This window comes from Phyllopteryx taeniolatus, chromosome 12, assembly GCF_024500385.1.
Source record: "Phyllopteryx taeniolatus isolate TA_2022b chromosome 12, UOR_Ptae_1.2, whole genome shotgun sequence".
Taxonomy (NCBI): domain Eukaryota; kingdom Metazoa; phylum Chordata; class Actinopteri; order Syngnathiformes; family Syngnathidae; genus Phyllopteryx; species Phyllopteryx taeniolatus.
Genome location: NC_084513.1, coordinates 20,969,241 through 20,982,936, shown reverse-complemented (window position 1 = coordinate 20,982,936; position 13,696 = coordinate 20,969,241). Strand labels below are relative to the sequence as shown.

The 13,696-nt window shown below is 47.0% G+C and overlaps 2 protein-coding genes and 1 non-coding gene across 5 annotated transcripts; 2 read left to right on the top strand and 1 right to left on the bottom strand.

Moving 5' to 3' along the window:
• The first annotated feature begins 1,772 nt into the window (after positions 1 to 1,772).
• On the top strand, positions 1,773 to 9,700 carry cracdla (cracd like a). 3 transcript variants are annotated; one of them, XM_061791788.1, is made up of 12 exons: positions 1,773 to 1,963; positions 3,002 to 3,086; positions 3,208 to 3,333; positions 3,776 to 3,820; positions 3,887 to 4,031; positions 4,545 to 4,689; positions 4,746 to 4,880; positions 5,012 to 5,251; positions 6,002 to 6,944; positions 7,404 to 8,143; positions 8,512 to 8,602; positions 8,673 to 9,700. In XM_061791788.1, exons 3-12 carry the CDS (start codon positions 3,285 to 3,287, stop codon positions 8,858 to 8,860), a joined length of 2,721 nt encoding a protein of 906 aa, XP_061647772.1. In that variant the 5' UTR covers positions 1,773 to 1,963; positions 3,002 to 3,086; positions 3,208 to 3,284; the 3' UTR covers positions 8,861 to 9,700. The 3 variants fall into 3 exon arrangements, with proteins under 3 accessions (XP_061647772.1, XP_061647774.1, XP_061647773.1); XM_061791790.1 differs by having other exon boundaries at positions 1,775 to 1,963; positions 3,743 to 3,820; XM_061791789.1 differs by lacking the exon at positions 3,776 to 3,820 and having other exon boundaries at positions 1,776 to 1,963.
• A 1,377-nt stretch (positions 9,701 to 11,077) lies between these two features.
• Positions 11,078 to 13,675, top strand: creg2 (cellular repressor of E1A-stimulated genes 2). The gene is made up of 4 exons (XM_061791803.1): positions 11,078 to 11,544; positions 12,441 to 12,610; positions 12,734 to 12,847; positions 12,921 to 13,675. Exons 1-4 carry the CDS (start codon positions 11,134 to 11,136, stop codon positions 13,060 to 13,062), a joined length of 837 nt encoding a protein of 278 aa, XP_061647787.1. The 5' UTR covers positions 11,078 to 11,133; the 3' UTR covers positions 13,063 to 13,675.
• trnan-guu (transfer RNA asparagine (anticodon GUU)) lies at positions 11,686 to 11,759 on the bottom strand. Its single transcript has one exon. It is a non-coding gene; the product is annotated as a tRNA-Asn (tRNA).
• Positions 13,676 to 13,696: the final 21 nt, after the last annotated feature.

Genomic DNA, 13,696 nt, shown 5'->3' with positions numbered 1-13,696 from the left:
GACTGGGGTTGAAAAAAACAAAAAAAAAGTGTATCATTTAACTGGAATCATCATGAATTAGTAAATCACAGCGTCCGTCTCCTGAGTGTGACAGCTGTCTGTGCGAGCGTACCTAATGTTGTGGCCCGTCGATATTGCCGAAATATGTGAATGAACTGCGAGCCTTGTGAGTTGAACCGGCGTTATGATCGGATTATCTATCGGCCTTAATCTCGATATGTCATCTGCATGCATGCGGCCCACCAGGGGAAATTATAATCCCGGAGAGGGAGGGGCGCATGCATCCCGCAGGTCAGTGTAGCTGCCACAAAAACAAACGAACAAATTGACACAAAGACTCATCATTACAACAGAAAAGATATATTGGTGTTCTATGTTATGTCATCACTTTTGGCCTTCTGGTGGATAGGTGACATGCATTCAATCCATGAATGGCTGAATTAAGCAATACGTTGCAGGCCTCGGTGGGGTAATCCACATCAACAGCTGTCTTGGTGCTGTGGGTGAGGGTGAGGATTTGTGTGACGGCCAGAAAAATACAAATAGAAAATGTGGATGTGCTTCGGGTCATTTCCCTTTCTCCTTTTCTCCCTTTGACTGCAGCCCCGGCCGGGGCCTATAGAGTGAATTCTGTCTCGAGTGTGTGGGAATGTCTTTTATCTCAACACTATCAATATGACCAATTAGGTATTCAGGTCAAAATGCAAAATACAATTTTATATTTGTTAGAATTATTCCTTAAATATTGAAAATATAAAGTACTGTGTCCGTGAAAGACATTTTAGAATGTAACACAGCTTTTGCACTATTAGTTCCCACCAGCGCGCAAACTGTAAAGTGTCGAGTAAGAGTTTTATCCTGTGCTGTATATTACACGCTATGCTTTACAAAATGTATGCAAAACATATCTGAGCATTGATACGCTGTGCAAAAATGACGATGTTCCGGTTTGCTAACGTGTTAGCATAACAGCAAGTCATATTTGAAAAGTTCCAGAAAACGAGAAAGAACCCACAAAACAAATTCAACAGACAAGAAAAGTCCAGTTACCTCGGTTCAACCTTTGCGAATTACCGTGACTTGGATGGGTGAGAACCAACACAGACATAAAGGGGGGAAAAAAAAAAAAAAAAAAAGTCCATTTTAGCAAACACATGAATATATTTTTTTTTTATTACTATTGTGACAATAAATAAAAAATGTCTCGGGGTGTTATGCCATTAAGATAACAATGTGTTCAGTTTATTTATTAAGATGAATCTAAAAATGTATCATTTGTAATATTTTTCATTTTCACGATTTCACTTTTGTCTTTTTCAAAGTGACCTTGAAGCGCCCTCGCGCCCTCTATTGAGCGGCCGCCACTAAATAGTGTGCTGAGGCCATGATGAAACGTGATAAGGTTCACCGCTCATGACGGAACCAGCAATGTGGCCCGCCACAAAAAATGAGCTGGCCGACCTTGTGTTACATCGTAGTAGTTGGATTAGAAGGCCAAACAGCATCTGCTATTAAAACAATTCACATGTATAAATAAGCCATTTTATCACTTTTTTTTTTTTTTTTAACTCCCCTTTGAGAACTAGTGAGTGTGAACATTCATTCCTGTCCTCTTTCCAACTACAGCTTTCATTCCCCCCCCCCCTCCTTTCCTCTCATTTCTGGGCCCAAAATCAGGTTAGTGTTTTATAAGGAGCTTAGCGCAGAGGGCCACAGTGTGCTGCTAATGTAATGGAGTATCTCTCTCCCTTTCTCTCACGCTCCCTCCCTCCTCCTCTGTCTCGTTCTATTCTGTCCTCTTTTGTCTTTGTGCATGGAGTGACCTTCTCCCTCTCGCTCTCTTCCACTTCCTCCTCCTCCTCCTCCTCCTCCCTCTCTGCAGATGTGGACGACAAGCCTGCAGGTTCAAACATCACAGGACGTTGACAGGACAACTCGGTGGACGACTTTGCGGTGCATTGAGGTACTTCCTTTTTTTTGAGGGGGTCGGGGGGGGGCTGCTCCTGTGATGAGAAGTTTGTCATCCTTCCAAAATTGTCTTCTGGTTTCATGCATGTGTGTGTTTGTGCGTTAGCTGCGTTTATTCCCATACACGGCACAATTAATATGAAATGAACTTTCGTCCCGTTTCGCATCAGGGCTCACGTCTTTGTCAAAAGCGGGCCGCTGATACGAGAGGTGCAGTCTGGACTTTGCTTTCGCCAGCTGACACATCTCGTCTTTACCGTGATACGAAGGCGCTGTGTTGACAACAGCACTTAGCGCCGGGCTCGCCCGAGCTGGAGCAAATCTGTGACGCCCGCAGCACGAAAGCACAGAAATGAGCCATAGTGATTTACAGGGAAACGGGTGTGCGGCAGAGTGTCAGCTGGACAACAATTTAGCTCCTTAAGCAAAAAAATGTGGCACTTCTGAAAGTGGAAAACGGACTAACTCTTCCTAAATTCTAAATTTGACACAGCACAGGGGAGAGTGTTGTTAACAACCCTACCAAATTGAATTATTCAAAACAATCAACTATATAAAATGAGGCTTCGAAGACAAAATATGGGCCGTTCTCTCTGTTCGCAGTCCGCTGAATGTGTGGAAACCATGACCCCGCTCAACTGTTAACTGTTAAAAAATGGATGCTACTTATGCCCACACATAACTAACTACACGTTTGAGCCTGGAAAATAGCCCCCGGTGGCTGCAATATATCTCACCGGATCGTGGTGGAGCTTTTCCACGACATCCCTGTCGACATAATGACTTTCATATTGGACTTTGACATTTTTTTCCCGTTCGCTCTTTTGTCGTCACTTTATAAAGTGCGCGCACTCACGGCCAACAACGAGGCACTCTAAAGCGGCTACATCAGCGCGAAGACCCGGTTCGAGTTAGATTTGAGAACATGAAATCAATAACACATTCATGAAGGGGTTGTGCAATGCACAAAGCGCCGCATCAAAGATGCGGCAGATTATTTAACATTCCTAATCTGATTCGACCTCATCTGCAGGTGTACCTAATGAAGTGTCCCGCCAGTGCACGGTCGTCTCGTTAAAAGGACGAAAGTGTGCACGCCCCGCCGCCTGACAGCGAAGGTTGGTCCCGTCCGTTCTTGATAAAACCAATAAACCTTTGAACCTCAAGTCCGTGTGTCACATCCTCAGGCTTATTGCGCAACTTCCTTGTGTGCAAACAATGTCATATATTGTGACCCAGGGAAAAGCAGGGAACCGGTCCCGGTCGCTTCTTGTCATCTGGGCTTGTGTGCAGACCGGTTTGTACCAGGCAGACAAATGGAAGCCTTCTCTGTGGATACAGACGAGGGCGCCGAGGACACTTCGGGTGAGATTCTCTCGCGATCTATCAAAGCTGGCACACATGCATCGCCTCGAGTGGCAAAGTGTCTCGTTGGGTCTCTGGAGAGCCTGGCCAGCCATCGAGAGTGAAATTGATTGCATAGGCAAGTGGGGAGCTGCCTATGTCAGAAGGCGACCCGTTCAGAGTTGGGCCCACATCAAGTTTGTCCCTCCGAAGAGAAGCGCAGCCCCGGTGTTAAAAGTGCAGATGAGCTTGGAGCTTTATCAGCCATCGATTCTGAGAAGCATTTGATTGTTATGTCGAGAAGTGTTTGTCATGCTAATATTGTTTTGTAATTATACCTTCACTCCAGTGAGAGTAGATTACAAGAAAAGCTGGAAAAACGGGTATAAATAACTAAGCATTCTGTTGTGTCCGTCTGAAAATTGTTCAGGAGTCTCCTCTTGCTGTGTTTCATAACATGCAGCATGTGACGCCCAACTCCAGAGACACAACTATTTGTGTACAAATGGTAAAAAGTCAGTTTTGCATAATATGTCCCTTTCAACATTCTGAAAAGTGTGTGTGTGTCTTTTAGAACCGCGAAACTCCAGAATGACGGCGCTCAGGTCTCGTCTGTTTGCGAGAAGCAAGCGAGCCGGCGGGGATTCCAGCGCCAAGTTCAGCCAGTCAGCCAGCGACATCCATGCGGGGAAGGCGTCGGGATCTGATGAAGATTTGCCGTAAGTCTCAGAAAAGTGGCACAATTCCATACGTGAAAGGACCTCATTATAGTTTGGATTGAATTCATTCAATGCATAAATATGTCAATACATTTTCAGTAGAATACCAATTTGAGAAGATAAGATCCTTAAAATCTCTCTTGACGATGATGAACTAACAAGTCGTCTGTATCTTCCTTGACTGACACTGACAGCAGTGCTACTGCAATTGGTAAGAGCGTCTGGCTCTTGCTGTTGTCCGTCGTGCACATTCTGCGTCACTACAAAAAGGTGGAAACCGCTGGTAGTTTTGATATGAAATGCCCTAAATTGATCATCGTTTTAGTGCGCTGTCGTTTTGTTCCGTTTTTTTTTTTTTTGCTCCGTTCCCGCTTTCCTTTCCATCTGTCCCCTCTCAAGCTTCGTTCTGTTCGACTACATTTCACAAAACAAGCAACCACACAGGGCATATATTATTCGACTTTAAAAGCATACAAACAAACAAAAACAAATATAGCAAATATATTATTTTAGATGCCCCCAGGGAATGATGGGCTCTCGAGCGCTCTCCCACGACAGCATCTTCTGGGCCGACCGGGTGCGGACAGACGACGCCGACGGCGAGCCGGTCAGGGTGTTGTCCCAGGAGAACGTCCACAGCAAAATCAAAGCTTTACAGGTGAGTTAAATCTATGCTTCTGATTTTTGAACTCAGGCGATGCCGCGTTTTCACAGATGGCGCTTCGGCGGCAGAAGATGCATCTGGGGCCGCCGCCGCTCGGGCGACAAGAGGACGAGGACGCCCTTCCTCCTCACGAGAGCCCCGAGGTCTCGACGGCGGATCTTGCAACCCTTGGAGGCCTCGGCAAGGTGAGCTCATACCGATGTCTGCATAGCACTGCTGCAGGCAATGTTGTGCGTTGTTGCAAGTACCATTTCACTCTCATACGAGCGTGACAAATGTTGCCGTTGAGAATATTTTCTTGTGTTTGTCTCCCTAGGTGCTCTCTCAGCCAAGATCACGTCCACTCTCTCCCATCGTCAAAGCTCCAGATTGGAAATGCGCGCCGTGCCCGCCGCTCACCCCGTCTGTCCCCGCCGTCACTTCGCCTCGCGAGGCCCCGTTGGGCTTCGGCGCTCCGGCCGAGTTCACCCCTTCCCTGGACACGTCGGCGGCACGACACCGCGTGTCCGTCAAGCCGCGCAACCGGAGGCCCGGCGCCAAGAGGAGGCGAGCCCAAGTGAGTGAGCCTCTTTGCCACCTTCAGCGATGCCACGTACGGTACAGCGGTGCCTTTTTTTTGGATCACAGTTTGTGCTGTCATTATGGTTTGAACTATTAATAGAGGCAGCTATCAGCATTATTCAACTATTCCTCATAGTTTTTCACTATTGCCAGCAGGAGTTGGTACATATGCGCCCTAAAATTCCTTTTGAATCCCTGGTTTGAACATTTGCTCTATTTTTATTTTCTGTTGTTGTTTTTGGAATCCAATGATTCTTTGTTTGTGTTGGTTTTTTTGTTTTTTTTTCTCTCAACATGTTGGTTCAATAAAATACAGTTTTGTTATTCTGAACACAGCTATGTTCCCTCGCTATGTCACGGTTGCCCTATTGCCGATGAGGTACGTTACAGATTTTTTTGGTTTTCATATTCATATTGCGCATAGTTTACCATATAGCAAGATTTGGAGTGGAGCCTAAACATTAAAACTGTAAAAAAAAAAAAAAAAGAAGAAATAATGATTAACACATATTAGAATGTGTAAGCGTTTAAAAGGTGTTCATGAGTATAGAAAGTAATAAGAGAGTAATGAGAGTCTGGAGAGGTTCATACAACGTGAAAATATGTATAAGCAAAAAAGAAATGACGTGGTCACGCCTTGGTGGATTTCAGCTATTGCGGGGGGGGGGGGGGGTTTGGAACCCGAACCCTCGCGATAAACGAGGGATTACCGCATTCTCACATCGACTTTTGTCCACTTTGGCAGCCTGACACGAAGGCGGACCACATCAACAACCATCCTGAACCCGTGACAGACGAACACGATCGGGAGGATGTGATGCCGGAAGACGAACGAGGCGGAAGCAACGCATCCCGACTATCCCTTCCAAAACACGCCCAGCCGGAAGCGTTCCCATCGGAGGCCGCGCCGGACCACGCCTTACCTGGCAGACTCTCTCCTGTGTCCTCCCAGGAGCTTCAGAGACGTGCAGTCGTCACGTCGAGCGAAGGACCGCGTCCGTACTTCGAAGCCAAGCGGACGACGGACAGCTCGGGAGATCCCGGGATTCAAGTCAAGAGCCTCGATGAGAGCGACATCGTCTCATCCCGTGCATCAGCGGTGTCCAAGTACTCGCACGTTCGTCCGCAGGATGAAGCCGAAGTAGACGGCGTAAGAGGACTAAAAAGACCCGGATCCGGATCCTTCCATTTCTCCATGACCTCTGTCAAGAGCCGCATCGAAGACAGACCCCGATCGGGCAGTTTTGTGGGACAGACGGGGTCCAGACACAAGGCGGTTGAGGATATAAGGTCGAGCCTGAGGCAAAGGGAAGAGCGTCAGGATCCGCAGCCTGGAGAAAGAGCTTCCGTAGTGGGAAGACTCACACAAGGCTCGGGTCCTCCGTGGGAAAGGCGGGATAGTGTAAAACAAGCGGAATCGGCTAAAATCGGAGACGACGTTCCATCGGGGCAAGCGGAGAGCAGCCGGGAGGTGACGTGGGAGGCCGTTGTGGCGACAAAGGCGCAAGTCAGGGATGAAGAAAGAAAGACAATGTTTGGTTTTAAACTGCGCTCCACCTCCAACTCTGTGAGATTTTGGTCGGACGGATCTTCCGGGCGTCAGTCGAGTGAGGGACTGAAAAGACACAAAAGTAGAGATCATGACAGCTTGTCCAAAAATGCCAGCACAGGAAACTTCACTCTGACAGGTGGGTTGATGATAGCCCCCTTTGGTTTTTTTGCTGCACTTCAAAAAAAAAAAAAAAAAATGGTTTGACCCTATTGTTCTTTTCAGGTACCACAAGACGTTTTGGTAGCCTTCCTTTTGGGTGCCCTGAACAACTGAGCTGTACTTTTCTACTCTTACGTTTGTTTGCCAAAAAAAGTGATCCTCCCCCAATTGGATTTTGGTAACCAGAATAACCCTTTTTTGGTACCTATGATAGGAATAATATATTTTGGGAACCATTCATTTAGGTACGAAAGGAACTGAGCCGTACCCTATAGTTTTTTGCACCCTCCGTTTGGGTACCAACGTAAGTGATTTGTACCCAGTGGGAGTATTTGGCATGGGTTTTGATATGGGCGCTATTACCGTGTTATGTTTGTTTGGTCATTACTTTATTAACTGATACATCACGCGTAAAAAAGGTGTTTTGCCTCCACAGATCCAGCCCCTCCGCGCAAGCCTGCGCCGACCTGCGATGCTCCCGCCTTACCGACGGAAGTCCAAATAACCTCCTCGAACCAGTCGAGCCCGCGAACGGCTTCATCTGAGGTATCCTGGGTAAGTCTGGCCATGGAAAAGACCAGAAGCCTCCACCAGCTTTTTGCAAGAAGATTTCCTAAGGACCTTACTAGTAGCCCTCCACAGTCACCAGCGCAGACGCCCAATTTTGGTGAGACTTTAAATGGGAAATCTCAGACTGCGCGACTACAAGAATGTGAAAAAGCAGTACACGATAGCAGCAAAGAGGAAACGGAGCACAGCAAATCGTCTCAAAAGACAACCGGCGACACCTGGGAAGAACCGGAAGCGCAACAATCACACATAAGAACAAGTCAGCCGGCCGTGCAAATAAATGTCTGGGCGACGCAATCTCCATCACGCGCTGCTCCGCTGTCGGAGAGTCCGTCTCACTTTGGAGCGGAGACCACTGTCATCACGCAATCTGTGGCGCAGTCTTACCAGACCTCGGGCCAGCATCCGACGCCTTGGGGCCACCCGGGTCTCCAACCCGCAACGCACCGGCCCGAATCGACGACACCTCCAGTGGACGACGAGAGAAGGACCGTGCAGGAAAAGGAGAGCCCCTCGCCGCTGGGCAAGCGCAGCGTTCGGCCCGGCTCAGTCAGCGAGAAGGCTGCGTTCTTGGAGAGACAGGCGGAGCGGTGTACGACGAAGGGGGTTCGTACTTCTTTGTTAACCGTCTTCTGTTCACAGGTGGCAAACGTACTCAAACTCTGTACTTAAGTAGAGCTGCTTGCGGAAAAGGAGAAGTAGGGAAGTAAAAGATACAAAGTACAGATTCTGAAGTGTACTTACTTACTTGGGATGGCGTGGCCGCTTTAGAGCGCCTCGTTGTCCCGGCATGGAAAAGCCCGACGACGACTCAGTGGGGTATATAGCCACCAGCCACCGCAGGCGCAAACATGTAGTTATGTGTTGGCATAAGAAAGTTACTGAGCCAAGTCGTATCCATTTTTCAGTGGTTACTTTTATCCCATCTTCATCCACATTTGTTTTAGCAATGCATGATGCCCGATGTTCCCCAGGTGGAGTCGAGGAAAGCGCAACTGGAAAGCAAGCCATCGAGTGACAGAAGAGACCCAAAACCCGGAGGAAGAGAAGGGTTCCGACTCGCGGGTGCGTGCGTTCCCATTCGCCAATTTTGAAATCAAATGTCGCAGCGAGGTGACGTCGTGTTTTCTTCCAGAGTCCCCGAGCCCCGCCAGAGTTGCCGACAGACCTCGCGAGGAGAATTGGATGCGGAAAAACCCGGGGTCCTCTCAGTCGCCTTCCTCGTCACCCGTCCTGAGGTCCACGCCTGACAGCTCTCAGCCTTCCTGGATGGAGCTGGCCAAGAGGAAGTCCATGGCGTGGAGTGACAAGACCATGGACTGAGGACCCAAACAACAAAAATGTTTTTGCCCCACACAATTTAAAATACATTGTCTTTGTCCAAATTCCCTAAGGATCAAGAATCATAGCACATCCTTTCAGTTTTTTCCCATCCTGAATTTGAAAATTAGCTGGATTTCAGGGGGAGGTCTCGTCTCATGCAAATGAGCCACTGCTCACCCCGACTCCTCTAAGGTGAGAGTGGTTTTCGTTGCAATGACGACTGGGGGCAAAGCTCGAGGTGGCTACTTTGCCAACTGCAAACAAAGCATGGATTGTATTTTCACTCGTGGTGGCAGCGCTTCTTCCCTAAGTCGCCGAATTACACTTTAGCGTGCGGATGCGTGCATGTGGCGCATGCAGCGGGCACATCTGTGTTGTCCGTCCATGTTCGTCCAAGCCAGCTGGTCATGTTATGGGAGGAGAAACTCAGTGTGATGTCGATTTTCCAAATTTTGATGTCACAATCTGGCAAAATTCAGCACAGCTGAAACAAAAAGCTCAAAATCATCCATCCATCCATCCATTTTCTATACTGCTTATCCTCACAAAATCAAAATTTAAAATCCCACAAATGATATAATCTATAAAAATAAATCGCTGCATTCCCTAAATGTAGTGTGGAAACTGAAATCAGAAAGCAGTTCCTCACCCTTGCTTTGGGCGGACTACGGGGTTGCACCAGCGCACTTCATTTGTAATTCTATCCAAAGGTTTGTGTATTGAACTGTAATATACTGTAAAGTTTTCACCATGACAACTTCAAAATGAATAATGTTTCTGGATGCGATTTTACTGCTACTTATTGGGTGGATGACTAATAAAAAGATTTCCTAATATTAATGTTCATTGTCGCTGGATTGCGTGTGGGGATGAGGCGTTAAAACCGTAGCGATATCCATCTATCAATTGCTTTTATATAGAACTTGTCCTCGTTTGGGTCTCTGTGAGCTGGAGCCTGTTTCAGCTGACTTCATGCGGGGGGGGGGGGGGGGGGGCGTGGTACACCCTGGACTGGTCGCCAGCCAATCGGAGGGCACAGACAGACAAACAACCATTCACACACACAATCCCACCTTTGGACAATTTATAGAGTCTTCAATGAACTCGCATGTTTTTGGAATATGAAGGAAGCCAGAGAAATCTGTTGCAGCTGGTTGGAGGGTTTGTTTCGACAAAAGTAGTGATTTGCCGCCACCTTGTGGCATGTCGGTGCCGAGGAACTACAATATGTTGAAGTGAGTTGGGGAGCTTCACTTAGTGCTTTGCCACCATCTTGTGGCATCTATAAGTAATGCTAAAGATTTTTAGGGGAGGTGTTAATTTGCAGAACCTAACCTAATGCTAAAAAAAAGGGTGGGGGGGCGTGTTCGAAAGTGCACATGGAATGTCTTGAAATGTATTCATCTGTATTGAGGCACACAAAAATTTTCAGCAAAACAAATCCAAAACATTTCATTCACTTTTTTAAAATCCTCGTTCATCTTCCGTTCTTCCACCTCCTCTGAATTAAAAAAAAAAAAAAAAATGAATAGCAACATTTATGGCGATATTGACCAATCAGCGTCCGCTTTTCCAACATTGTCTAACTTCCTGCGCCAATCAGCTCCAGACTCACTGTCGTAGTCTCGCCACGCTGGACTATTTGCATATCTGTTGTTGACCAATACTGGCCACTCATGTCAGAGTAGCATCTGCCCCACTTGCACACTGACTGAGGAGTATCTGCAACATTTGCACAATCGACATTGTCCCGGATTATCGCACTAATCGTCACTTTAAACTGCATACACTCCTTGAGGTCTCGGCGCCCTTTGCACAATGGTCATTGCACCGGACTATTGCGAGATTAGTCATTCGAAATTGCTCTAAGTGCTAGAGGACTCTGCATCTTTTTGCACAATTGTCAAAAAAATAATAATCATTTCTACCGGCATTACCAGATAACTAGCAACCCTTTACTGCTCAGTTTTTTTTTAAATTGTATTTTTTTTTTGTTTTGTTTTTTGTCAGTGTCTTTATGTCTCCAAAGTGTTCTCTGTCAATTGACTGTCTGTTGTCGTACTAGAGCGGCTCCAACTTCCTTCTGTGTTTTAATATAGATGATTCTGATTCTGATTCTGATTCTGATTTGTCCCACTTCCAACATTTGCCCGGCTTTTTCTGATGTATATGTAGTACCCAGACATGCCGACAGAGGGCAGCTCACGATTATGAAAGGCTCGCATTGTACTCGCGTCCATTCCAAGTGAAGGCGGCCATTGTTGATCAAACTCATGAGGCGCACTTTATACTTCACCCTGCCAGTGTTGGCCAACATTGTGACCGCGTGTGCGGGCTACACACTAAGGAGCTCGGTCTCCTGGGCGGTCTCCTCCAACGATGTGGTGGAGGACGCCGACTTGTCGGAGGAGGTCGCTCCGGCCTTGCTGGTGGACGGCGGCGGGCTGTGGAATCAGGCGTACCCGGCGGGCGCAGGGAAGAGTCCCGGGGAGGGAGCGGAGCCCGAGGGCGACTCCGGTGGGGCGCCGCGCCCCGCTCGCCTCTTCTCCTATCGCACGGAGAAGGTGACGGTGACGGTGGCGGGCAGCGGGCCTCCCCCGCACCGGGAGACCGCAAAAACGGCCAGATACATCGCTCATAGCAGCGACTGGGGCTTCCTGGCCACCATTTCTAGCCAAGACAAGGTAGCACACGCGAGTCTCAACCGATGTTATATACAAAAAGCATCGACAGAATAACTACGACTTTGCGCTAAATGGCGCGAGTTACAATTGTACATTTATTGTCACGTCGTAAACGATAGGAAATTAAAATAAAATTGCTCTCGTCCCTGGGTGGGCTCGAACCACCAACCTTTCGGTTAACAGCCGAACGCGCTAACCGATTGCGCCACAGAGACTGTTGACCGTCGTGCAAACGGCGGGGAGACTTCAACAATGTGTGCAGTTTCAAGAGCGCGATAATCTGGGACTGTCGATTGTGCAAATGTCGCAGATGCTACTCAGGCGCACGAGTGGCCATTATTGGTCAACGACAGATATGCGAGACTAGTGCAGTGACTGCATCCAAGTACTAACCAGGCCCGACCCTGCTTATCTTCCGAGATCGGACGTTCTCAGGGTAGTATGCCCCTAAGCGACAAATAGATCTTTATACGTAACAGTAACAACTAGTATGATTACTACCATTTTAGGGTTTCTCGGGCACTAATAGCGTAGCACGTATAATGTTGTTGTGCCTTTTGTATTGTCCCAACGTACATTAATTGCACCATAAAACCTGTTTATTTCTTTACATCCTTTCATTTTGTTTTATTATGTTCTTATACAGTGCTATTTTTCTTAATTAAAAACACGGGGAGGAACAGTTATTGATGTTATTTCAATTCATTTCAATGGGGAAAATTGATTTTATGTACGCGTTAACTGACTTATCAAGCTTGGTGACAGAGCAAATTCAACTCAAGTCAAAGTAGCACTGTACATAGTTAATATATAGTTAGGCTAAGATTGACTAACTGTATTTCAATTCAACGCAATGGTGACACCTGTGTGTGTTTTTTTTATTTTCTTTTTTTGAGATCAAAGGTCTGCCCTTCGGGAACATTTTCTCCGCCAGCGATGGACCGCCGGACAACAGCACAGGCGTCATCTACTTTTACGTGACGCCCATGGACAACACGGTGTCTGACCTGAAAATCAACCCCTACGCTTCCGTCACTTTCTCAGAGGCTGAGGGGGATTTCTGCAGGCAAGCATACGCTGCAAATACAGTTCAATTGTCATGTAGCAAGTGTGCACTGTCGAGAGGAGTGCAACATTCCAGGTCTTGTGTTGGATCTCATGAAATTGTACTGTAACGCTGTCTCGTCAGACAAATGGCGTATGACCCCGAGGACCCCAGATGCGCACGACTCACGCTTACAGGCGAGATGGTGGAGGTAGCCCCGGACGAGCTCGCCTTCGCCAAGGAGGCCATGTTCTCCAGGTATCCGTAAAGTAGCCCTTTCTCCTATTGTACTGTGTTGAAATACACAATGTCACTCTATTTGTTGCGGCAGGCATCCCGTGATGGCAAAGTGGCCCGTGGGACACAAGTGGTTCTTCATGAAGCTGGAGCCGATCCAAGTGTGGCTGCAGGACTGGACCGGAGGCACGGCGCTCATTCCGCTGGAGGATTACTTCAGAGCGTCCCCCTTCTAAGAGTCCTGCTGCTTACTTACTCCCTCTGCATCACGTCAGTCTTAAAAAAAAATCCAAATCAAATCAAGCTGAGGTTTTTTTCTTTTCTTTTTAAACAATAATTGCTTCTGCTGGAGTTTGCGGGGCTACTGTTGCCAACTAAATCCCCATAACATAAACATAACTGTTTTGCTTTTTAAAGACATGTATGTGACTTTATATCCAAGTCATGCTCACGATTATTTTGAATACATTTGGACTGCTTTTGAATTTGTATCCGAGTCATTACAAATGAATGAGAAGTCTCAATACACCGCGATGTATAAAATCTAATGTTGCAACTTGCAGCATTGTTAGGCCAGAGTACAATCGACAGTCTAATTAATATTTTCCAGAGTTAAAACTGTCGCAATCGTAAAACCTGATGCGTCCATCAAAAATGCTGTGTAAACAACTACATTTGCATCTTTGGCAGGTTTTGATCTCCACCAAATAGCCACACGATGGAAGAATAGGAACATTGAACATTTAGGAGGAGTCGCTGTCGCTTGTTGGAAAACAAAGGTTGCGCTTGATTACAGATGTAGTACTTCCCGAGTGAAATGTTTGAATAATAAATCAATTTGAAAAAAGACTTACCGAAGTTCGAGTTCAT